This window comes from Pinus tabuliformis, chromosome 2_2 (assembly GCF_031772625.1).
Source record: "Pinus tabuliformis cultivar Carrire ecotype Pingquan chromosome 2_2, CPIR1, whole genome shotgun sequence".
Taxonomy (NCBI): Eukaryota; Viridiplantae; Streptophyta; class Pinopsida; order Pinales; family Pinaceae; genus Pinus; species Pinus tabuliformis.
Window position 1 is genome coordinate 472,434,014 of NC_142300.1, and position 27,177 is coordinate 472,461,190.

Genomic DNA, 27,177 nt, shown 5'->3' on the forward strand with positions numbered 1-27,177 from the left:
GGGTTAAATATTGTTAGCATAAGAACAAGTGTTTTTAATAACAGTTAAAATTATTTTGAGGGAAGATTGTTTTTTAGCATAATTACCAGTGGGTAGAAAGTTCTTTTTCACTCAGAAATGGCAACATCAAGCACAATATTAACTAATCCTTAGATACCTCAGTTTAATTGAAAAAATTATGATTATTGGGCTATTACAATGAGGACCTTGTTTTTGTCGATTTTCAAGAACCACCAGATGCAACAGCATACAATGCCTTATCTCAAGGAGAAAGAGATTTGTTAAGGGACAACAAGAAGAAGGACTCAAAAGCCCTGTTCCATATTTTCCAAGCAGATCATGAAAGTATTTTCCCAAGGGTTGCAGCAGCAATGAAATCCAAGCAAGCATGGGACACCCTCCAGACAGCCTACCAAGGCACGGAAAAAGTCAAGAAAATAAAGCTGCAAATGTTAAGAAGAGACTTTCAAACACTTTGTATGAAAGAGTCTGAAAATGCAAACTCATTTTTTACATATGTAATTGGGTTGGTTACTTAAATCAGATCTCATGGTAAGACACTTGAATAAATGAGAATAGTTGAGAAAGTTTTGAGAAGTTTGCCAACAAGGTTTGATGCCATTGTTGTGGACACAGAAGAGACAAAGGATCTCTCACGGTTCTCAGTGGATGAGCTCCATGCATCATTGATTTCTCATGAACATAGACTGAATAGAGCAACAAGCTCCTCATTGGAGCATGCCTTCAATACACAAGTTTCCTTTGGTCAAGATCAAGACAGAGGAAGATCATATGCTAGAGGAAGGGGAAGAAGCCCACATAGAGGTGGAAGAAGAAACGCTTCAAGCTCAAGTGGAAGGAGCGGCAATAAAAATCCAAGTCAAGGCCCAAGCCAGAATCAAGCACAAGGTCAGAGGTATGATAGATCCCAATTTCAATGTCATTATTGTAAGAAGTATGGTCATTATGAAAATGAATTTAGAAAGAAGCAATATGACATTAGTAACAAACCAAGTGTAAATTTTACGAAGGAAAATCAAAAACATGATAACATGTTTTAACTTGTAATGTAGCACAAGAGAACCAAAGTGATATATGGTATCTAGATTCAGGGTGTAGCAACCACATGATAGGGAACATAGAAATGTTTTCCAATCTAGATGAAAGTCTGAAATCTGACTTGACATTAGGGATTGATAGCAAAGTCTCTGTCATGGGAAAAGGAAGAGTTAATATCTTAAAAAAGAAGGGGGAGAAAAAGTACATCTCAGATGTTTAGTTTGTCCCCGATCTGAAGCATAACCTCATAAGCATTGGACAACTCATGCAAGAGGGATACAATGTCTTCTTCAAAACATATGTGTGCAAAATTTTGGATAGGCCTCCAAGCAAACAACTTATTGCAAAGGTTCAGATAAAAAACAATAGAAGGTTTTCCCTAAAGATAAGATCAGATTTGAAGGAGGAAGGTGCACAAGCACAACTATCAATGAACTCATAAGAGGATGAAAGAAAAGATGCAACTATCACACAAGTGAACTATCAAGCAGAGGTCAAAGAGGAAAACTGGTTATGGCATTTGAGATTTGGACATCTCAACTTTGGAGGTTTGCATTTGCTGCATAGGATAGGCATGGTGAAGGATTTTCCACTCATATAAAAACCAAACAGCCTATGTGAAGGATGTATCTTGGGAAAACAACATAGAGAGACATTTCGAGTAGGAAAGTTAGTAAGGGAAAAGGCACCTTTGGAGATTTTCCACTCAAATTTATGTGGACCATTGCAATCACCATCAATTGGTGGTAGCCACTATGCATTGACCTTCATAGCTGACTACACAAGGAAGACATGGGTATATCTCCTAAAACAGAAAAGTGAAGTGTTTGAGCGCTTTCGCCAATACAAGGCTCTTTTTGAGAAGAAAAGCGGACACTACATCAAAGTCCTCAAGACTGACAGAGGTGGCGAATACATCTCAAATGACTTCCTTCGATTTTGTAGGGAGCATGGAATTCACAAGCAATTTACAACAAGATATACACCTCAGCAAAATGGTGTGGCAGAAAGGAAGAATAGGACCATTATGGAAATGGAAAGGAGTATGTTGAAGGAAAAGCATTTGCCAAATGATTATTGGGTTGAATTTGTCGCTTGTGCAGCATATATCATGAATAGATGTCCAACCAAAAGTGTCCAGGACATAGTTCCTGGAGAGGCATGGAGTGGAAGAAAGCATAGCATCACTCACATGAGAGTTTTTGGATGTGTGTTTTATGCACATGTCTCGGATGAGTTGAGGAAGAAGTTGGACAACAAGGGAGAGAAATGTATATTTTCTTGATATAGTGATGAATCCAAAGCATACAAGCTCTACAATCCATCAACCAAGAAGGTCATAATCAACAGATATGTGCAGTTCATAGAAGACAAAGCATGGGATGGAAGCTTAGAGGAGGCAGTCAATGTGAAAGCATGTATACCACATGAGGACAAAGAGGAATTAACAGCAGCAAGTAATTCCTCAACATTGACTCTCTCTACTCCTATTCAAGCGCAACAAAGCAGGCAACAAGGAACACCATCAACAAATAATAGGATAAGGTCTCATAGTCAAGCAAGTTCTTCTCCAAACATGCTACAAAGCGAAACATCAAGTGACATGTCAAGCTCATCTTCAGCAAGCATAAGAAGGCCAAAATTCAGAAATCTAAATGAAATTTATGTGCAAGATGAGGTTGATAGCAGCGCTGCTCTGAAGTCATTATTTACTTTGTTTTGTCATGTAGATGACCCAGTCCATTTTGAGGATGCAGTCAAAGAAGAAGAACGGGTTGCGGCAATGAAGGAAGAAATAGAAGCAATAGAAAGGAATGACACATGGGAGTTAGTTAACATTCCGCAAGGAAAAGAAGTCATTGGAGTGAAGTGGGTCTATAAGACCAAGAGGAATATCGACGGGAAGATTGAAAGGCATAAAGAAAGGCTAGTTGCCAAAGGATACAAGTAGTAGCATGGATGAGATTATGCGGAGACATTTGCACCAATCGCGAGGATGGAGATAATGCGTACAGTTGTGGTGACTGTCGCGCAAAATAAATGGAAAGTTTATCAAATGGACGTAAATTCAGCGTTCTTGAATGGACTGCTGAAAGAGGAAGTCTATGTTGTGCAACCGCCTGGTTAGGAGGTAGAAGGCCAAGAAGACAAAGTGTATCGGTTGAGGAAAGCTCTTTATGGGCTGAAGCAAGCACCGCGTGCATGCTACAGTAGGATATATGCCTACTTGTTTAGGAATGGATTTAGCAGGGAAATAAATTTCTTTGAACAAATTCAGCTTATGGTCCCAATTCTTAAAGCATGGTTCAAGCACAACAAATTTTTTTTTGCATGAATTGCAGTGAGGTCTTACACCTTTAAAAACATATTGCAATTTGGGTAGTTCCAGAGCTTTTGTGCTCGAGGAAGTCCTTAAGGGCTAAAACTTCAAGTGTGCAGGTTACCAGTACTAGAGTGAGATTGGAAGAATCATGGGAATTTGAGATAATTTTAATTCTTTCACTTTTTTCCTACCTAGTAAAGTAGAAAAATGCATTGTAAAGAATGGTAAAATTGATAGTTTGAAAGCTCAAATGGAAAAATGGTCCCTAGGTTAAAAGTCAAGACTATACCAAGCAAGATAAACCTAGGAAAAAGGAGAAAGGGAAAAATGGGAAAATCAGCTCAGAAAAACCATTCAACTCATGAATGAGAGAATACCAATCAAAACATATTTGTGAACGTCGTGTACCTTGAAGGTGGAAGAAAGCTTGATTGCGGTGAAAAGAATCCAAACTATTGCCTCATCCTTTGAGTTTGTAGTGGGTATTTCCCGATGTTATTTTAAAAATAACTGAACCATGTACACTGAAATACATATTTTACTCTTGGTAACTGATGAAGAATTATTAGAATAGATTAATAAAATTGGGGCATCGATGTGATGTGAGAGTAAATGTAGGAGAGGAAATTGATGTAGAGAATTGTGAATTAATACAATGATGAATTCAAAGTAAAGGGTGGTACGAAAAGATGAAATATAGCGTAAAAGATGTCATTCCATGTGATTTTGTTGATGGACATGAACCAATATGAATGAGCCACCAATATGCTAGAAAATCTTGAATAAATTAATGAAAACCTTTATTTCAACTTGAATATATATGTTGATCTAATTTTGTTTCACATTAGGTGGATCAAAAAATGATATATACATTACAGACAATCTTATGCAATATTTTTCTAAACATTACCACTACAAAGACATTTATTTATATTATTTTTATTTTATGATGATGATGATGTCATGATTTAACTAGAGTTGGAAGAAAACATCCAAATTGGACAATCAAAATGCATTCAATTATCATATTCCATTTTAATTCGCCGCTCTAATGTTAAACTAACACAAGGATTAAAACAACTCCAAATACATCACTAACACGTTAACAAAAAACAACGTATTGAACCATAATAAAGTACAAGGTTGGTTTCGATTAAATGGACTTGTCTTGTTGTTGGAATAATGGAGAAACATGTAGAATATGCTCCTATAATTAGAACTAGTTATGTATGGTTAGAGAGTTGGTTGTCTTTTTTTAATTATACATTGTAGGTTGGTAGTTGTTATATTCTAAGAAACTGTTCAACAATAATCTAATCCTATATATGTAATAGTTTTTTGACCTACTGAATATTTTTTCACTAGAGAGATGCATCCTTATTCAATGTTTTCTTTTATTTCTCTGTGTTGGTATCAGAGCAAGGTTACTTGAACATAGAGTCGTGAGGCTATGTTGAGGAAGTCTTTCGTGAAAGTGTGAAGGGTTGTTGGTATGGATTCTGTGAGAGAAGTTGTGTGGAAGTTGAGAATTGTGTGCTATGTGAAGATAAGATATACCATTGATATAACAAGGGATATGATACAATATTGAGTGTAGGCATTGTTATTGTAACTGACAGTTATCGTGTGCACTAGAATTTGAAGTTTGTGCTATATGAGGTCAAGGCTCTAAGCGTGTAGAGGAAAAGAATGAGTTGTTAGTGAGTGGAGTTGTATCTTGAGTTAAATGAGGAGTTGCGTGTGATGTCTATTCTTTGTGGAATGAACAACGAAATGAGTTGGTGATCATGGAGAACAACAATTACTATGTAAAGGACATAATAAGTAATCTTTGTTGGATGGGATAATACTAAGGCTAAAAAAATAGAGGCAAAACACCAACGGACAACGTAGGGTAATGTTGGACACGATTTCTTAAAAAAAATTGCCTTTGTTGGATAGAATTCAGTGCAATGGAGGAGGCTGAATTTACAATAGTATGTTTAATGTAAATAAAATTTCGAAGAGGAACCAAATGATAGTCACAACATGTGGTGGCTCGTTGATTTTAGATGCATGGAGTTCAATGAAAATCGGATTGGAATTAATATCTCATCTGTCATAGTGGATTACTTTTCTTCCCTGGTCTATTGCTGGCCATGCTAAGAAATGAAATACCTAGAGCAGAAGTGATCTTCTCAATATTATCAACAACTAAATATATTACATAGGAGACATCAACAATAAATAATTGAACTTGAAATCAACTGTAACTCAACCGAACTCCAATAGACTACATAAAACCTAGATTGACACATAGCAGGTGGTTAGAATTAGTTTCTCCAACACCCCCCCCCCCCAATTACAACCACAAAAAATCTAAAATAAGATGCATGCTGGTATAAGTCTCAGATAGGCTTACAATTCAAATTTTTTGACATCAACTAGGTTTCCTTTTCTTTTTATTTTCTTGAAGATCTCGTATCATCTAAATTGCTTCAACTTTGTCTTTTCATTTTGCATTTCAAACATCAGTTTCTTCATTTGTTGGTTCAACTCTTCCATTGTTTCTTCGATTTTCCCATGAATGTCATCTATCTCTTCAAAAATTTGCTTTTATGTGGTTTGCTGCCACATGTTATCTTTTGTAGTGTGTTGTTCATCATCAGTGTTTTGAACATCAATTTGCTGCAACATAAGATGAAAATAAATTTTATCTCCAGGGCTCCAATGCATGAATATTTCATTGATTCTTTCATCATCCAAGTTGTCTTCAACATTCATCTCCATGACTTGAATGCAGACTTTATCAAAACACGGCATTGCAAGCCATCCTTAATTCACTTGTTCCTGTTTGTTGCTAACATTTGCACATTCAGAATCAAGGTTAAGTTTAAAAATATTTATAGAACCATATTCTTTATACTCTCTAATGAGTGCTTTTTCTTCATGTGTTTCAGTCTCTACCTCTATCACTTCCACTTCTTTACTAAGCTGTGTTGCTCCAAATAGGTTGTCTTACACTTGGTTTTCAAACCTAAGTGAGCTTCTCCCACTGAATAACATCATGTGAATAAGATTTTTTGTTGCATCATCTACAACCATTCATCATTAGCCAACTCGTCTTCATCAAATTGAACATAAACAAATTGAATTGTTGGATTCACCATAACACTATCTTCTCCAATAATAGTGTCAATATCATCAGCCAACACTATTGTTGGATTCACCAAATCTTGATCCACTTGTGGTTGTGCACGGTGGGATTCAAGAGAATCTGTGTGCTATTTCTCTACTTCTTCTCCAAATTATGCATTGTCATCATTCACTTGTGGCTAAGCACCGTGGGATTCATGATCATTTATGTGCTATTTTTCTACTTCTAGTAACAAACCATCATCATTGTCATCCAATTTCAAGCGGAATTCACCAAAATCTTCACCTCTCTATAGATTTGTCGTTATAGATCCACCTTCATCTTCAACTTGAATGCTCCCATTTACACAAAAAATCCTTTCAAGGGTTTCCCAAGCCTCCATGGATGTCTTTACATCTACAATGAGGGGAAGAATGGTTTCATCTACACATTCTTTTATGAATTTCAATGCGAAGGAATTATTTAGCCTTTTAACTTGCAAATCTTTGAAATAGATCTCAAATAGCTCTAGGACTTTCTGAGCCTCTTGGTTTTTCTGATTTGTTGAATGCTAGTTGATTACGGCTCAACAAGAAAATCGACTCACAAACAATGGTGGTTTCACATCTCAAGAATCCCAAATGGATTCACCTTCAAATATTTATCAAAATCAACACTGCGATGAAACTCTTTACTTCATCCTCTAGCCGTAGAATTGAAATCACTTTGAAACTTTCTCACGAGGAAAAATGTCCACAAATACTTTGACAAACTCTGTTTCATTTAATAAACCAAATATTCTTCCAGAATCCAACATCACAATGGTCATACGAATATGAACCAAAAATTTGAATCACCTCTTTTTTCAAAAGAAATAGTTCTTCCAAAACAAGACAACTTTTCAAAGGAATTTGCTTACCTTATAATGATCCCTAAAAAATCACATGATCCCTCTCTTAGACGAATGAACCTACCTCTTTTTTCAAAAGAAATAGTTCTTCCAAAACAAGACAACTTTTCAAAGGAATTTGCTTACCTTATAATGATCCCTAAAAAATCACATGATCCCTCTCTTAGACGAATGAACCTTTTTCTAATTAAATATGAAGCTTTTTTTTAATCAAAAGAAATGACCTTTTTAATAGAAACGAGGCCCCTTTTTAAGTAAAAATGAAACTTTGGACGAAGAAAGGAGGAACATTTTGGAAAATGCATAGTTGTGACTTGTACTTTGACTAGTCAGCTCTTGGGGTTTTTGTACCTTTTTTTTATTAGATTCAAATGGAAGATTGCAGAGGGCCCAAAATTAAAAGTTAGAAATGTCGTGCCTTCAATATATAGTACTTGTGATGATAAGATGGAAAGGTTAGTTTCGTAAGTTCGTGGCTTTCATCACACCTGTTCTATCTTTAGGGATGTGATGCAATAGAAAAAAAACTCATTTCCTTGGTTGTTTCAATTGTTGTCATCTTTTTTTAGCTACGGATGTAGAGCCCATTCACGAAAGGCTTTCTATGCATGAAGAGTGGCTTCAGATATCACACTATGACCAGGACAATTCGTGCTTAAAAAAAAAAAGACTTTGATTGATGGATCCGTCAACAATTTGTTTCACCTTGGCTTCTTGGCCTTTCTTCAATGGCTACACAATGACCTGCTTCTGGACAGGAACACTTTCTTTACAGTTGGCTTCTTCTCCTCCTTGACTTCTTGATATCTGCTGCTCTCAAGGAGTCTTATGCAGACTGGGCTCTGATACCATGTTAAGGAATGAAACACCTAGAGAACAATTTCTCTTCTCAATATTATCAATAGCTAAATAGATGACATAATAGACATCATAAATAAATTTCTAAAATAGAACTCAACTGTAACTCAACCGAACTGGAATAGACTACGACACTTGAATTGAGACCTAGCAGGTGATTGGAATTAGTTTCTACTAAATTGGAATAGACTATGACACCTGGATTTACAACTAGCAGGTGGTTGGAATTAGTATTGTTTCCCTTTTGGGGTCGAGTTGACTAGTATTATGTCTGTGAGTTCCTTTAGTAGTTGTTTTCTTTTCTAATTATCGTGCCCCTCATCGTCAAACGTGTTAGTTCCCTTTCGCGTGTGAAGTGGTGAGCATGTTTTATCCCCTCTGGGATCACGTTCGCATCTACATACTGGGTAAGTGAGAGTCAACCTACCCCACTTTGTTTTTTGGTATCTATGGTACTTTGTAGCAGTTTTTTTCATGCACAAAGGGAGCCAGGGGTGGTCGAGGCATTTTGTGGTTTGAGATCACTTCATTGTCGGATCACTAAGCCCAGAGGTGTAGTAAAATCCACTTTGTGGAGGAAGCAGTGACAACAAGAATGAAGGAGAAAATGGATGTACATAATGGAAAGGTGTGCAACATGGTTGCTCACAGTGGTAGAGAACACTGATGTTTGGAGATGTGTAGAGTTCAAAGACACTATCAGAGGCAACAAAAGCAAGCATAGGGACAAGGATAAACAAAGGATCCTCTAACCCCTAAATCCCTCCCTATGGTGGGAAACACCCCCTCTATGGATGATATTATGAACACTCTCTAGTAGATGGATAAATCACTTGTCTCTTTAGTCGAGCTCGTCAAGATGACCATAATGATATCGTTGACTTCATAAACAACCTTCAACACACTCTATGGGAGAAGCACAATCAACTAGTTAGTCTATGGCAAGGACAATGATGCATTCAAGAGAAAATGAACATGCCAGAATCTTGGCTGGCACACATGGAGGGTCACATCCATTGTGAACTTAACCCATTTCATCTCGTGGCTTAACTTTAGTAAATTCTAATGATGCCTCATGAGTGTTGATTGTATTTTTGTCTTCTTATTCTTTGGCAATAGTTGCGGGTTAATGTATGTCTATCACAGCCATTTTAGCAATTCACTATGTATTTGAGAATTCCCCTATTGGCTAAAAAATCTAGTAGGAGTGAGGGAAAAAAGACCTTTGAAATATGCCTTAAAACGATGTAAAAATCTCTACCATACATCTAATAATTATTAATGTAGTAGATATATAACTATGGACGTATATCCATAATGTATAATAATATGATTGTGCTAGTTCATAAAGTAAAAAATTCTATATAAACTTTCATATATACAAATTATACTATTTTAATAATTAATATAAAAAGCTTTCATATATACAAGTTATACTATTTTAATAATTAATATTACTTTTATATTGTTTACATTTATTTGTTTAATAAGAATAATTCCAAAATAAATTAATATATGAAATTCTTGATTTATGAGATAAATACCTCTTATTTATTAATTTTATCTAATATTTACTATTAATTTAAATTTATTACAGATAAAGATTAAAATTAAAATGCATTACACAAATGAAATTTTAAAATTTCCCATTTATGGTTATTTAATGCAAAATAAATTTTAATTTTAAAAATATATTAAATTAAAGAAAATACTTATTCGAAGAAAATAAAATTATAAAAATAAAAATATTACTTATTCGAAAAAATAAAATTATAAAGATAATGGATATAAAATTGTACCTTTTTTTAATACATTAATATGAATTATTTCTAGCTAACACTGAACCCCCAATAATCCTTTCGATTCCTTTATGAACGTCACTTAAAATTGTTATTTATTTGAGAAGATAGTTTAATTTATAGTCGCAAGAGTGTTTGGGTTAAAGGGAATCGAAAACTATAATAAGATCGTAATTAATGATTTTGGGTTCAATATAATATTTAGCAAATCATATTTAATGGTTTCGGAAAATTTAAATTAAGGTAAGCAAAATTAACATCGTTAATTTCAACCAATCAGACTATCTTCAAAAATAACGTACTACAATTAAATAATTATATTTATAATACTAAATAAATAGATATATTTCTGTTAAATATTTATTTATTTATATGAAATGAGATATCTAAATTTCTTTTCTGGCTTGAACCTGATATTTTGGTACAAAGTACTCTAATATTTTGAAGTGTGAAGTAGAAACACGGTTAGTATAGCTTTTTTAAAAGCAATATTAGAAATAATGTGTTTAAAGGGTTGTAGTATTTTAATGAGTCTTCAATATGTATTTAATATAAACATGTATAGATAAATATTTTTAATAAGATGTATTTGTTAAAATGATTATTTTGAAATGAACTTAAGTATAATGAGCTTCAATTACTCTAATTTGGCTAATTAGGTTTCAATGCAAGGGGTTTTTTACAAAGTCATAGAAAACCTAAAATGTGTATAATATTGCCCATCATAATTTTATCTTAGTTTTAATTAAAATAATTTTTTTTTACTTATGTATAAATCACGGTTCAAATGCAATACTCTCCCTCATAGATTAGTATAATAAAATAAAAAAGTTGAGTTTCACCATCTTTTATTTAGGTTTTTCTTCTTAATGGACTAAGTGCAATCATGTTTTCATTGAAGGTTGTTTAAAAAAAACCCATATATTAAACACATTTTGCCATGGTAATAAGAGTTTTATAGCTTTTGATAAGGAACTCACATCTGTGTCATGAAAAAAGTTGTGATTGTTGCTTGATGCAAAAAATGTGAAGGGATAAAATATGGAGGCTTTAGATCCAGTCATGATTGTTTCCTGATGCAAAAGATGTTAAGGGATAAAATATGGAGGCTTTAGATCCATTCAATCATTTCATGGAAGTGATGTTGTTGGCTTTCTTTTCAAATCAACCTTATCTCATAAAAAGGAGAGAGCCATTGAAAATATTTCACACCAGGTACATTGATTTGATTAGGCCTCCACTCATTTCAGAATAGAAAAGCTGTTATTGATATTGCAACTTATAAATAACACTTGAAAGAACTACCCATCTTAGTGATTAGCTATGTGGCAGGATGAAGAAGCCCCTTGAAGAGTCATCTGAGCAGGATCTAGATATGACATGGATACATTATGATGACAAAAAGTGTGAACCGATTGGCAGAGAATCCCGCATATAGCTGGGACTGAGTTATCTTCATGTATTGAGACAATGTAACTGTACGAGACAAGCTTAAGCTTGTGGTTGGCATATCCTTGAGAGGGAGGATGGATATACATACATACATACATACATATATAATTGTTTACGTTCTCATATGATATTTGATTTGATGTACTGCATCAACAGGAGACCTCTCCTATTGCTACATAATGATCAAGCTGATACTAGATATGAGTATGATGAGATAGAGCTCCCAGTGTGAGGAATTGAGATAGGGGGCTCATAGAGTTGAGAAAACTCTAGACAATAGGATATCACCTTTATTTGTGATCCATAGGGTTGGAATAATAAATCACTCTATCTTGACCTTTTTAGAGTATACCCCAATTGACATCATACCCACAAAGTAGACTCGTTGGTAATACCTCTTCCTATTTGACCAACAAATTAAGAATATTCAAATTACACTACTTTTTAATACATTAATATGAATTATTTCTGGCTTACACTCAACCTCTTTCAAATAAAATTAAAAAATTAATGAATATAAAATTGCACTATTTTTTAATACATTAATATGAATTATTTCTCGCTTACACTGAACCTCGAATAATTCTTTCGAATCCTTTATGGGCGTCGCTTAAAATTGTTATTTATTTGAGAAGATATTTTAATTATAGTCCTAAGATTGTTTGGGTTAAAGGGAATCGAAGACTAGAATATATTATTAATTATATTTTTAAATATAGCATCGTAATGATCTTTGGTTAAATATAATATTTAGAAAATCATATATAATGGTTTGGAAAAAAATAAATTAAGATGAGTAAAATTAACATCGTTAATTTCGCCCACTCAGACTATCCTTAAAAACAATGTACTGCAATTAAATAATTATATTTACAATATTAAATAAATATATATATTTCTGTAAAATATTTATTTATTTATATGAGATGAGATATCTAAATTTCATTTCTGGTTTTAACATGATATTTTGGTATAGAGTACTGTAATAACTTGAAGTTTGAAGTAGAAACAGATTTCCAAAGGAATAATGAGTTTGAACGAATGTGTATAGATATAATGAGTTTAAACGATTGTAGTATTTTAATGAGTTTTCAATATGTATTTAACATAAACATGTATAGATAAACCTTTGTAATAAAAAGTAATTGTTAAAATGCTTATTTTGAAATGAACTTAATCATCATGAGCTTCAGCGACTCTTAATAATATTGAACGAACGCTCACTGATGATATTTAACGAAGGCTCATTATAATGGTAGCAAACGAAGAAGAAACTTATCTTAATAATTAATACAAGCATCAAATTGGACAAGAATTTGTAATAACCCGTGTTTGAGTATGCAATGACAACTGAATGTAAAAAGAAAAAGTACATGAACATTAAATTGGACAAGAATTCGTAATAATCCGGGTTTGAGTATGCAATGAAAACTGAAAGAAAGTATAAAGAACCGATCAAATTTCATTTCGGTGGAAAAGCACGGACTAATTTGAAATGAAATGTGGCAGCTGTGGATTTCCTTACGATTTCTTTAGCATTCTAATGGAAAAGTCAAAATACAGAGTATTAGAAACATGGTTGAAATTAATCTCAACTGTTGCATCGAAGAACAGCAATCTAAAGTGGATAGGTAAGGATTTTAATCTCAATGCAAATATTTGATAATAATCCGATGGCGGATGGCGTAGCCTTCGTAATTTTATGATTGGTTCAACGACCAAACTTGATTAACAGCTTTCTTCGTTACCTGTGTCGCGCATATTGTGCATAAGAAATAATGAGGAGAAACCATTAGCATACAATGCCGTTATTATTAAGGAAAGAGGAGAACAGTGGTGACTGGCGTCAAGGTATGGGTTATTTTTATTTTCACGTCATATAAAATGCAGTTATAAAGAAGGAATGAAGAAAACAGTGTTGACTCAACAACCCCAGGTAATTGATTATCAGCGGCGCCGTCATTGTAACCGAGGAAAGAGACGTTTCAAATACCGCGGTACCTGGGTGCGGTACACGTCGACTACCAAGAGGGTGTTTTTCATCTTTCTACAGCTCAGCGCCTAATTTCACCGAGTTTAACCTTTTCTAACAACTTCTAACTTCACCAACTTTCACCCTTTTGTTACGGCTTTAACAACTTGAACGTAGACTTACCACCAAACTAAACGGAGTTCAACTGGCAATTCACATGTATAAAAACTTTGATCTCACTACTTTCTGATTCATGCCTATCTTGTCCATTCCTCCTGACACATATGTTTGCTTGTTTCTTTTTTCCAAACTTCTGTGGAGCTTCACGTTGAAATAGAAACAGTGCAGCTTGCTAAGTTTATTAAAAGTATATATATTCAATGGAAAGGTTTAATCAACATTGGTGGGCATGCCCATTTGCGACTAGGTTGTTTCGGATAGTCATATGCCTAACCTGGCTGACTGCTATGGCCTCCGCGAAGCTACACAAACATATATTCGTTGTACGTTTTCTCATCTTTCAATATTCCTATTTAAAATGTATGTTAGCGTTTGCTTGAAAAAAGGTGTTATAATGAGCTGGGAGATGTTGCTGCCATGGAATTTGAAGTCTCTGCTTTAATCCATTGGGTGTTACAAAAGTATATATTTATATACGAAAAATAAATCTATGGATTTAGATGAAGCATCCTGGGTGCATTAGCCATTTTAACATAATTTTTTTTTTTTTAATGGATACACGCATGGAAATAATAGGAAAGCACTCTCTATTAAGATAGAATGAACATTAACGTGCAATTCCTAGTTTCTGGTATTCTGAGCGCTCTGTGCACTTCACTAACATGTCTGTCACTAACATGGATGTATAATTAATTCTTCTTTATGAATTGCGGTAATTTCTCTGGGAAACATTTAGTAATTGCCTCCGCTCATTGACTATGTAGGAATAATACCTAGGTATCTGATGAACTCATCACTTATTAATGTAATGAATTTTGTGGCTGGTTAATCGGAAAATTCAGCTTCGATCTACACCTGTGAAAAGGCTATGTGGGACACACAATATCATCACTGTGAACGGACAGTTCCCGGGTCCAACGCTGCATGTGAGAAACGGAGACAATCTTAAAATCAAAGTGCACAACCAGGCGCAATATAACGCTACCATTCACTGGTACGTCACGTCTCTAACCCACCGAGTAGTACTGCATGATATTGATGTTAATGCATTTTTAAGTCTTGTTAAACGGCAGAGCATCGTGTATGTCTGGTTTTGCATGTTAAAAGGAATAAATTGTTTATGCTCGTATTTACAGGCACGGAGTGCGCCAATTTCGCACCGGGTGGTCCGATGGACCTGAATTTATAACACAATGCCCCATTCGGCCAGGGCGAAGTTACACATACAAATTCACCATCACTGGTCAGGAAGGAACTCTCTGGTGGCATGCCCACAGCTCTTGGCTTCGAGCTACTGTCTATGGAGCTTTGATCATCTTGCCTAGGCTGGGAAGCACTTATCCCTTTAAATTTACAAGGCCACATCGCCAGATTCCCATTCTTCTAGGTATGCTATAGCTATTCAATTTGTTATGCTCCTTGGTTAGAAATATAATTGGGAGCTTGATTTCAATGTAAATTCTAATGCGATTGAAATGTTTGACTGTGTTTGAATTCGCAGGAGAATGGTGGAATAGGAATCCTATTGATGTTGTGAATCAAGCAACCCGAACAGGAGCAGCCCCCAACGTTTCAGATGCATTTACTATAAATGGACAACCAGGCGACTTATATAAATGTTCTACTTCAGGTACATTTCTTCCTACATTAACGCATATCAAATAGATAGAATCTGTTCAGCTGGCAAATGATCAATTGCAAATGATGGATACAGATACCTTCAGTGTCTCAGTAAAAGCTGGGGAAACAAATCTTCTGCGTGTCATCAATGCTGCTCTCAATAGTGACCTGTTTTTCTCGGTAGCTAACCACACAATGACCGTTGTTGCTGTGGATGCTTTGTATACAAAGCCTCTTAAGACGAATGTTCTGATGCTCGGCCCCGGCCAGACAACAGACATACTTGTAACTGCCAATCAGGCTACAGGTAGATACTATATGGCTGCTCGAGCATATTCCAGCGGGCAAGGGGTTCCATTCGATAACACCACTACCACTGCCATTTTAGAATACGAGGGGAGCTCTAACAAATCAGCTCCAATCATGCCGAATCTTCCATTCTATAACGACACCCAGAGTGCCACTAGCTTCGCCAATGGTCTCAGAAGCTTGGCCTCACAAGATCACCCCGTCTTCGTTCCTCAGAGGGTCAACGAGAATCTCTTCTACACCATAGGTTTAGGATTGATCAAATGCCCGGGGCAGTCTTGTGGAGGTCCCAACGGATCAAGATTTGCAGCCAGTATGAATAACATATCATTTGTGCTGCCAACAACTTCGTCAATTCTTCAAGCTCAACATTTTGGCATGAAAGGAGTATTCTCCATAGACTTCCCCGATAACCCTTCTGTGCGATTTGATTATACCGCACAGAATATAAGCAGAGGTCTGTGGTCCCCTGTGAAAGGTACAAGAGTGAAAGTTCTTAATTATAACACAACGGTGCAAGTAATTCTTCAAGGAACAAATATATTTGCGGGTGAAAGCCATCCTGTTCATCTCCATGGTTATGACTTCTACATAGTGGGAGCAGGATTTGGCAATTATAATCCACAAACCGATCTTCAGAAGTTCAACCTGGTGGATCCTCCTATGCGCAACACTGTGAACGTTCCAGTCAATGGCTGGGCTGCAATAAGATTCGTGGCTGACAATCCTGGTAAGCATTTAATTTGTTTCACAGCTTTCCACTTTCCATCTGTAGTGGTGTCGTCTCTTGTTCTGAATTGGATCATACTTTGTGCAACATAGTGGTAATGGCCGTGATCATTACTTATTGCAGGAGCTTGGGTGATGCACTGCCACTTGGACGTGCACATAACATGGGGGCTGGCCATGGTGTTTGTGGTTAACAATGGACCTGACGCTCTTTTGAGTCTCCAGTCACCTCCCAGAGATTTTCCGCGATGCTGAGGAAAACTGCCATCCATACCAATCGATAATAGAGATGAATCCCGATCTTCTATTGATCCCACTTCATGCTTTTTACCTTGTCCTAAATTTTCTTCTTCCATTCTTATATCCATTATGATCCAGATTGTTATGGCAAAGTTCCCGCCTATTAGGAAATGTGTATATGTAAGGTAGTTACACAAGAGGTAGGAAATTTGGTAATCGTGTGACCCCCTCGGAAATGAAAAATACCTTGGTCATGATCACAGCAATAGAAAACCCACTGACTTTTGAATCAATGTTATTGGTATATTTTTTATGATTCAGTAACGTAAGATTAATGCGTGGAGCAAAATTGATTCGTTCAAATAATTTGTCGGCCGCTTATAAAAGGTAACAATTAGGGCACGGTTAAAAATTAGCGATAAAAATTAATTTTTAAACAAAATTGTCCTTATTTTTTGTTTTATATAATAAATATTTCTTTCTAAATAAGTAAATTAATTTATTTGAAATAATTTCTTGATTAGTATAAAATTTATTAATAATAGTATTTATTTTTAAGGTCACAGTCAAGCAAGACACCAAATTAGTGTATGTTACCTTGTTTGTGGGATAAGGGACCCACCTCCGTGTAGTGATTTGACGACCGAGTCTACCAAGGCATACATACTCTACCCCTCTTTGGTTTTGAACCTGTAACCTCTTAAAAAGAAACACATACTCTTAAGCATTAAGCCCACTCAACCTATATAGAAAAAAAATATTATTATTATTGTTATTTATAGAAAAAAATGTATATATATATATATATATTTTTAAATTAAAATTATTAATTAATTATTTTAAAAAAATCAAACATTACACCTTAATCATTTAATCTAATTATATAATAGTATACACTTAAAAAAAAAACTCTTTTTTATACTACCAAACAATATCAATGTTTCTATACCACTACTCGCCTTGAAATGTAACCACGATTGCTCAACAAGAACTAACAATATCACCTTTTTAATACTTTAAGCTGTCAATGTTTTTATATCACTAATCGTCTTGAAATGTAACCACGATTGCTCAACAAGAATTAACAATATCACATTTTTAATATCTTAATCCATCGTTGTTTCTATACCACTAATCGCCTTGAAATGTATCCACGATTTCTCAGAGGAACTAACAATAGCACCTTTTAAAATTTGTAAAATATTAGTACAATGACATGGAACGAGTATATTAACCACATTGGTACATTATGCTAGTATCTAATATTTAGAAACCTAAACTCTCTTAAAACGATGAGATGATCCCTGGGTATTTATATATTACCACCGTTCAAATTATGTTTTGAAATGTTAAGATACCATAGCTCTCTACATTCACGTCTTGTAAGATGTCAAATTCCAAGGCATAAAAATATTATTTGGGATTCTAGTACAATATTCTGAAACAGGAGTTCAAAATTCGTTAACGAAGTCTCCACGGAGTTTTGGATGACCAATAATTAGGTCGATAGGCCTTCCTATGTATCAACAATTGTCAACACTTTTACTCTGCTCCGTTCGATCAGGTGAGACACTTTCAACCATTGATTTGAAGTCCTACGCATCTGGCAAGCATGCACTGTGCTTTGACTACTTTTTCCAAATATCGGTAGAGTTGCCTTCTTTTCACCTGCTGTGCATTGAACCTAGTCACTATCATCTCCTTAATTGGTCATCATCTTTATTTTCTTCGCCACTCTCATATATGATGAACAATCTTCCGATTCTTACCTGGTGAGCCATCCTGCTCTTCATTTTTCTCTTATTTTCACCGACTCATGTTAATCTGTTTTCTTTTGATTCCTTTTCTTTTTTGCATTTGTATTCTGTTGCTGCTTTGGGCCACAGAAAATACGGATCGACCCCCTCCTGCAAAGCTTCTCTCCGCCTTTATGTGCTGCTTTGGGCCACGGTCACGGGCTTCATCGCGCTTGTGAAACCTTTTTGCTTTTTGTTTTTTTTCAGTACTGCCGTCGTGAAACCTTGCTTGAACACGCCCTAGTAAAACCTTTCCTGTAAACAGATCTTGCAGGGTTTCCACCATAAATTTATTCCGATACTTTTGTTTTACAACGGGATGTCTTGACCTTCCATAGGCTTAACATTCATACTCCATTTTAGGGCAGGGATATAGATTTATCTTGCAGGATGTATTCTTATTCTCTCAGATATTGAAATTTTGGGATCATATTTTGACGGCATTGCAGAATTCGTCTGACACTTGAATGCCCGATAATGGGACTACCGTGGACTTCATTAAAATACCAGATTCACACAAACTGTCAATGCTGATATGTTATGGTTGGGCAGGCTAATGACAAGTAGGGTCATTCGGGTGCCTTTTAAAGAACAGGGTTTCAGTTACGCAGAAAGCAGGAGGAGAGTACAATCGAAGTGGAGTATTACCTAGTGTTCTTGAACCATCTATGGGTGGGGACAAAATTCCTCCAAATGGCAGTTGACCATTTCTGAACCTGCAAAATGTACAGATTGATACGGAATCTAATTGGCCAGCAACTGCAGTCAAGAACGCTTTATCTGAAATTCGTATTCACCGTTGGAATCTTGACAAAGTTGATCATGGTTTTGCGACCTTCAGAAATCCAGTTATTTTTTCCCAAGACCTCCATCGAAAAATTAACAGCAGAAGCGTCCTATGCGAAGGTTTCTCCATACGGTAGGGTAACGCATGCCCTATACTCTCTCTTTGTTGCTTTCAACCATTGATTGTTTCATAAAAATGATAGCAGCTGACAGTTAAAAATGAATCTTCTTTGCCCTTTAATTATTGCGTTCATGGTTCTTGGATATACAGTGAATATGTTGCAAAAGTTAGAAGTGTGGACATAAGGAAATGTTGGCCATTGTCTGAAAGCCTACTCGAGGAAAGTCTAAGAGAAGGGCAAAAGCCTCCGCTTCCACCTTTAGTTAGGCCTAATTACAGATGGTGGTCATGCTTGGAAATGTTTGGGGAACATAAGCACTTTGGGGCCTCCTTTGACAGGTTCAATTCTCTCAGCATTAAGGAGCCAGAAAATAATTCCAAAAATTTCGACCACATCAAAGAACAACAGCTAACAGTTTCTTTTGATACAGAAACTGGTCCGTGGTTTCCTCAGGACTTGGATGAGCCGATTAGGAAACTAAGAACAGTGAAACTTTCAGGACAGGACTTCAATATTTATAAAAGCGAAGACGGTATTAAAAATATTGAATTAAACAACCAAACCCGGGCAAAGAAGTCCGCCTTTGATTTAATTGAAAGGGAAGGTGGTTTTCCGAATGTTGTAGAAAATGGAAAGGAAAAGGCTAAGGCAATGAGAGGCCCAGGTAAGGCAGTAGATCAGGCGGGAACACAGTGAGCCTCATTGGAGTGTAAGGGACGCAAAATTAATAACCTGGATTCAGAAATAACCAAAATTGACTCCTGTAGACATACTAACCCTTGTATTTGTAGTTGTTGTCACAGTGGTCACGTTCTTGTTGGTATGCCTTTTCATTTACAAATGCACGAAGTTTCTTTGTTTTTACATGGGTTTTGCAGCATTCGTTGTGTTGGGTTATATGGGTGGGGGCGTGGCCGTGCTTCTGGTGCAAGCTTTCTCTATACCCATTCACTTCTTTACTTTTGGGGTTGTGCTTTTTAATTTTGCTGTTGTGGGTGTTTTTTGTTTCCCTGTGGAAAGTGCCCATAATTTTCACCCAGGGTTACTTGGTACTCATAGGCATGCTTATTGCATTCTGGTTTACTATGCTCTCCGAGTGGACTTTGTGGGTGATGCTTGTTGCAATGGCAGTATATGATGTTATTGCTGTTCTCATCCCTGGTGGCCCTCTCAAAATTTTGGTAGAGCTCGCTATTTCAAGAGATGAGGAAATCCCTACTTTGATTTATGAGTCTCACCCTGTTATGAGAAAACCCCACATCGCTGTCCCCGAGCGTGAAAATGAAAATGTGCTTCTTCCTCACAGTTGCCCTCTAGCTACTGAAAATGAAGAAGAAGAAGAAGCTTTGATAAACCCTTCCCTTCCTCCATCCGTGGAAAGATTAGAAAAAGCCCTCCCGCAACAACAGATGGGAAACATTTGGAAGAAACCAACAAGTTCAGGTTCGAGATCTGCATTATTGAAATCCTTGAATTCAGGATGCGATGAGAGCACTGCCTCTGCTTTTGCATTGCTACCTCATGAGGATTCTATTCAGGGTTTCAAAATAGCTGTCACAGAGGAGGAAGAGGCGGAGGGGAGTTGTGTTCAAGGAGACACAGAGACACCAGCAGAAGAGGAATCAGTTCCCCTCGTAAATCACCAGGTGAGGACTCCTTCTTCCACATATGTGAATCAACAAGTGGGTTCTTTGCCATTGCCTTCTACACTACAAGGATTATTGACCCAAACTGATAGTGATAGTGAGGGGAGGCCGCACCCAAATGGGATTGAAGATTCTACACACACAGATACATACCAACAGGATGGGATTGGGCTTTCTGCATCTGGTGCAATTAAACTGGGATTGGGTGACTTCATATTCTACAGCGTATTGGTTGGAAGGGCAGCTATGTATGATTACATGACAGTTTACACATGCTACCTTGCCATAATAGCAGGCCTCGGTGTAACATTGATTCTGTTGGCCTTCTGTCAGAAGGCTTTGCCTTCTTTCCCTGTTTGAATTTCTTTGGGTGTAATTTTTTATTTCTTAACTCGTCTTGTAATGGAAGCTTTCGTGGTTCAGATCACGACTCACCTTTTTCTTTTTTGATATTATAGCAGAATAACTCCAATTCCCAAAGTTGCACTTAGCTTGAATACCCTTAAATAGACTGCTGGATATCGTGAGGCCACAAATCAACTCAGCTCTGACAAGGGAAGCCAAATTTTCTTTGTTTTAAACTGATAAATTCAGCACAAATAGCATTAGTTATGTTGTATTCTATTCTTATCATTTCCTTCGGCAAAGCAATATACTCTGTAATTTGATTTTGTATTTGAAATTTACTGCAAGAGGAAATCTATGGAAATTTGAAAACAATATTTTGATTATTTTATCAAACGACAAAGAGCATTTAGAAAGATAATTGCACAATGATCTAGTCCAAAAGAACAAGGTTTTCCACAAACCAATTAACTCTTATAGAAAATCAACAATTCCAATTTAATAATCTTATCGGCCTCTCTTTGTACCTTTTGGGACAATTGCTAGTATAATATATTATTATTATTATTATTATTATTATTATTATTATATATACCTAGTATAATATATTTTAGTTTAATATATAGTTAATTTTTTTTTTCTAAATAAGTCTAAAATCTATTACTGTAACAAAATGAGACAAGGAGGCTCTGGCCTCTGTAGTTCAGAACCAAGGTTCATGGAATAATACAGAAAAAACTAAAATTAAGACTATCCAAAAGTGGGAAACCAATCGAAGAGGTGGAGGGGAGTTGTGTTCAAGGAGACACAGAGACACCAACAGAAGAGGAATCAGTTCCCCTTGTAAATCACCAGGTGACGACTCCTTCTTCCACATATGTGAATCAACAACTGGGTTCTTTGCCATTGCCTTCTACACTACAAGGATTATTGACCCAAACTGATAGTGATAGTAAGGGGAGGACGCACCCAAATGGGATTGAAGATTCTACACACACGGATACATACCAACGGGATGGGATTGGGCTTTCTGCATCTGGTGCAATTAAACTGGGATTGGGTGACTTCATATTCTACAGCGTATTGGTTGGAAGGGCAGCTATGTATGATTATATGACAGTTTACACATGCTACCTTGGCATAATAGCACGCCTCGGTGTAACATTGATTCTGCTGGCCTTCTGTCAGAAGGCTTTGCCTGCTTTCCCTGTTTGAATTTTTTTGGGTGTAATTTTTTGTCTCTTAACTCGTCTTGTAATGGAAGCTTTCGTGGTTTAGATCTGACTCACCTTTTTCTTTTTTGATATTAGAGCAGAATAACTCCAATCCCCAAAGTTGCACTTAGCTTGAATACCCTTAAATAGACTGCTGGATATCGTGAGGCCACAAATCAACTCAGCTCTGACAAGGGAAGCCAAATTTTCTTTGTTGTAAACTGATAAATTCATCACAAATAGCATTGATTATGTTGTATTCTATTCTTATCATTTCCTTCGACAAAGCAATATACTCTGTAATTTGATTTTGTATTTGAAATTTACTGCAAGAGGAAATCTATGGAAATTTGAAAACAGTATTCTGATTATTTTATCAAACGACAAAGAGCTTTAGAAAGATAATTGCACAATGATCTAGTCCAAGAAAACAAGGTTTTCCACAAACCAATTAAATCTTATAGAAAAATTCAACAATTCCAATTTAATAATCTTATCGGCCTCTCTTTGTACCTTTTGGGACAATTGCTAGTATATTCTAGGTTGAATCAAATCGTCTTATTCGTTGATGAGCACATGACTGTCTCGTTAGTTTAATTTTTAAATTTTTTGTTTATGGGTTCTTTTCCCATTAATTCTAAACAAAGTAAAAAAAACACCTATGAAATGACATATTTTATAATAATTTTTCTTCTAATATTTATGAAAAATATATTTTATACTTAAAAAAAATGAATTTTTTTTTTTCATTTTAAACATAAATTTGAAATTACCAAACTATATTGGTGTAGGGTTTCATTCAAATTTTAATTTACCGAAAAATCTTAATTACATATTTACGTTGATAGGCATCCTTCCTATGGGAATTGGTTACTTTAATCTTTTTGTTAATTAATTTTTTGATCGGATGGTCTCAATTGAAAGATGCTCGTATATTCTCGTAGTCGCCACTAAATCAAAAAATGAAATTAGCAATGATAACTTTCTTGCATATCTAAATCATGTGATTAAACCATGTTTAAATTAAAAATTTACAAACCTTCAATAAAAATTTACCATGCCATTTGTTAATCGCCACCTATTATGATTAAGACAAAGTAGAAAGATTAAAAACTGTTGTGAAAAGTACGAATAACCATCACCATCCGTTTCAATTAGCTTAGCAACACCAACAACTTCAATTCCGCCTAGACATCACTTAGCGATTCAATTCGCCTATACGAAACATTGCCACAAGGATGTAAGACATTGGTTTAGCCTCACAATCACGAACAATTTGAATTTCATATAGCTATCGCTTACCGTTTTAGTTGGCCTTCTCCATGCAGATAACCACACATTAGATGAAGCTTCGCTCAAGGGATGTAAGATAGTGTATGCCCTGAAAATGTAAGATAGTGTATGTCCGGAACTATGCGTGTAATGCAAATTGATACAATTGCAAAGATTCAATGGATGAATGCATGATCCCCTCGAAGACATGGGAAGAACTCTTGTTAATGATGTTAAAGTGCAGCGCCATTTTTGACTTGGTATAGAGAGCATTGATAATTTGTTGTAGCAATCATATGTATGTAATTAATCCTTCAAATTTTTTATGTTTTTTCAGTGTACAAATTATTAAAATAAATGTTTATGTTTTTCACTGCACAAATTATTCAAAGAAATATGTTTAAAACTTTTCAAATTTTGTTCTTTTTTAGAAAAACAGGTCGTAAGCAAAGTTTAGGAAATAGGACGCTAGGAGGCCTGAATATAAATTAGTTTGTTGGTGTAAAATCAGAGTGCTGCAACTTAGATCATGCACTCATCAAATCTCACATGGGTTAAGTGGGCGAGATTTCCTGGTCTTGCCTGTCGTCAAGGGTTGCCAATAAATATTGAAATATTTTAAAAATTCATGTGCTGGATGTTTCATTAATTAGTTGGCCCTTTTTGTAATTCCCTTTATTCCCTTGAATTAATTGGTTTTTTTTTGTTAATTCCCTTTACTCCATATTACTAGATGCAAATGGAAATATCTCAGCTCTTAGTGACAATGAAGGGAGCCCTGTAAGAATGTGTTTAGCTTCTTTTGTTAATCCCCTTTATTCCATATTACTAGATGAAAATGGAAATATCTCACCTCTTAGTGACAATGAAGGGAGCCCTGTAAGAATGTGTTTAGTTTCTTTTGTTAATTCCCTTTATTCCATATTACTAGATGCAAATGGAAATATCTCACCTCTTAGTGACAATGAAGGGAGCCCTGTAAGAATGTGTTTAGTTTCTTTTGTTAATTCCCTTTATTCCATATTAAATGGAAATATCTCACCTCTTAGTGAAAATGAAGGGAGCCGTATAAGAATGTGTTTTCCAGATAGAGTGGACTTGTCTATTCCAATAATTTGCGTGGTTTCCTTTTACAATTATAAAAATAATTCCAAATGCATTAGTTAATGCAAGAAAAACTATAGCATATAGAAGGTATCATTGTGTTTTGTGTATTCTAAATTGCACGGAAATAATTATATAATGACGAGAATTTTCTTCACAAACTTTGAATTGAAAGAGCATAGAAAGTTGTTTACCATACAAAATGAAGTTGGCATTCCATAGTTTAATAGAAAAGGTTGTAAATTTTGCTCAGTTTACATAGTTAATATGGGATTATGTACCACAAAATGAATTGAAAAATAAAATCTTCAATGTAGCTTAAAGCCCAGAAGTTATAAAAACAACATAGAATAAAGCAAAGTGTCGGTTGTATTATTCAGATATAACTTAAACATGAGATGTTTTCGTTTTATACGATACGTAGCATCTTTCACGGTCGAAGAAATCTACAACAATGCAAATGTTGATGTGGCTTGTAAATTTCATAGTTTAGTTTAGTTTAGTTTAGTTTATTTATTCATTTATTTTATGTTTTATGTGTTTTGTAGGGTGTTTATTGATGAATCATGGTGTCAAAGTCATAAGTAATGCTCTGTTGGGAAATTTGAAACATATTTATTTATTTTTAAATGGTATTGAATATTATATTTATTTTTAAATGTGGTAAGAGTTGATAATTTAGCAATCCATTATAATTTTTGATATTTTTTTTAATTAAATTGAATATTTGTATCACATAAATTTTTGTTATAGTTTTCTATACATGTAAAATAAGTTTGTGAAATGAAATTTATAAGTTTCAGAATTAGAATTTTTTGTGTATGTTTTGGAATCTTATTAGTTGTCATTTGTTATTTTCATTGAATTTGAATTTAGAATTTATCCATTGTTGGTCTACTACATAATTTTGGTTTTACCACTATTTCTTAATAATTTTTTATTTTTTATTTATTTAATTTTATTTATTTAGTTTTTGTATTCAAGTTTATGTGATCCATAATGAATTAAAGGAAGTCTTTTGGTAGAAATCACATGAGAGAATTTTTTGGAGAGAATTTTTTGGCCAACGCGTTTCAAATCAACAAGTGTGGTTCATCTCATGTGATTTCTACCGAAAGACTTTGTTTAATAAATTTATTTTCGTAATAAAATAAACTTTGTTTATATATTTAGTGTTGGTTTGTAAATTTACATTGATAAATAAATTGGTTTTATCTCAAAAAATATTAATTTTAATTAATACAGAATTTCTTTTATAAATTTTTTGAAATGTTTTTTTATGAATTAAGATTTTAGACACAGTTTCCGTTCATATATTTATCCAGATAGTAACGAATGTTAATAGATGAATGTTTTAAACTTATTTTCAAACTATTTTTATAAATTAGATGTATTTTTCTTATTTTAAATAATTACGCCATAATCCACATTCCAATATTATAATGGAAACCCCTCAATAATAAAAACTCCTCAATAATATAATTATTGTTTTATTTCCAAGTATTAAAAACCACTATTAACATGAACATTAAAGCTAAAATTGCTATTAATACCTAAGCTTTAACCCTTTTTTTAGAATATTATTAATTTTAAAATTGGTTTTTAAGGTTAAGGCTTTAAGAGCCGTTTTTAGGTTTTCCCATTGCATTTTAAGTTTATTTTAATATTTATAATAAAATTAAATTTTATGTTAAAATTTAAACATTATATTTTAGATTTAATATTATTATGTTTATATTAAAGTTTATGTAAAGCTTAATAATAACATTAAAATTTATATGAAATTTGCGTTTAATATATATTAGGTTTTATAGATTTAATGTTTATATTGAACTAATGATTAATAATACCATTATGCTAATATTTTAATATTAAATTTGGTTATTGTTAATATTAATATTAATGTCACTATCAATTATTATATCATATTAATATTAATTATTAAAAACATTAAAGAATTGAAAAAAAAAAATTTGGTATGTATTGAATCTTATTAGTTGATATTTATCATTTTTATTGAATTGGAATTTTTGAATTTATCAATTGTTAGCTTTAAAAGCCACTCTATTAAATAATATTGGTTTTACCACTCTTTTTTAATAAAATTATTTTTATAATTAAAAAACTTGATTTATATAATTAGTGTTGGATTTTAAATTTACATTAATTATTCATGTGGTTAACATGATTTTAAAACCAATTTTAAAATGGTGTGCCCAACAAACAAAAAAAGATAATAATAATTTTACCTTTTACCAATATTAATATCGTTTATCATATTCATTTAATCAATATTAACATAGTTTTGATTTCTCACAAATGAGCA

General features: G+C 34.4%; 1 protein-coding gene and 1 pseudogene across 1 annotated transcript; both read left to right on the forward strand.

The window, feature by feature from the left end:
* The first annotated feature begins 13,771 nt into the window (after window positions 1–13,771).
* On the forward strand, window positions 13,772–16,581 carry LOC149193376 (laccase-12-like). The gene is made up of 6 exons (XM_089407295.1): window positions 13,772–13,991; window positions 14,511–14,662; window positions 14,805–15,055; window positions 15,170–15,298; window positions 15,383–16,327; window positions 16,451–16,581. The coding sequence occupies exons 1-6, from the start codon at window positions 13,869–13,871 to the stop codon at window positions 16,579–16,581; spliced, it is 1,731 nt and encodes a 576-aa protein (XP_089263421.1). The 5' UTR covers window positions 13,772–13,868.
* Window positions 16,582–16,710: 129 nt separating this feature from the next.
* On the forward strand, window positions 16,711–21,366 carry LOC149193377 (presenilin-like protein At2g29900; annotated as a pseudogene).
* The last annotated feature ends 5,811 nt before the right edge of the window (window positions 21,367–27,177 follow it).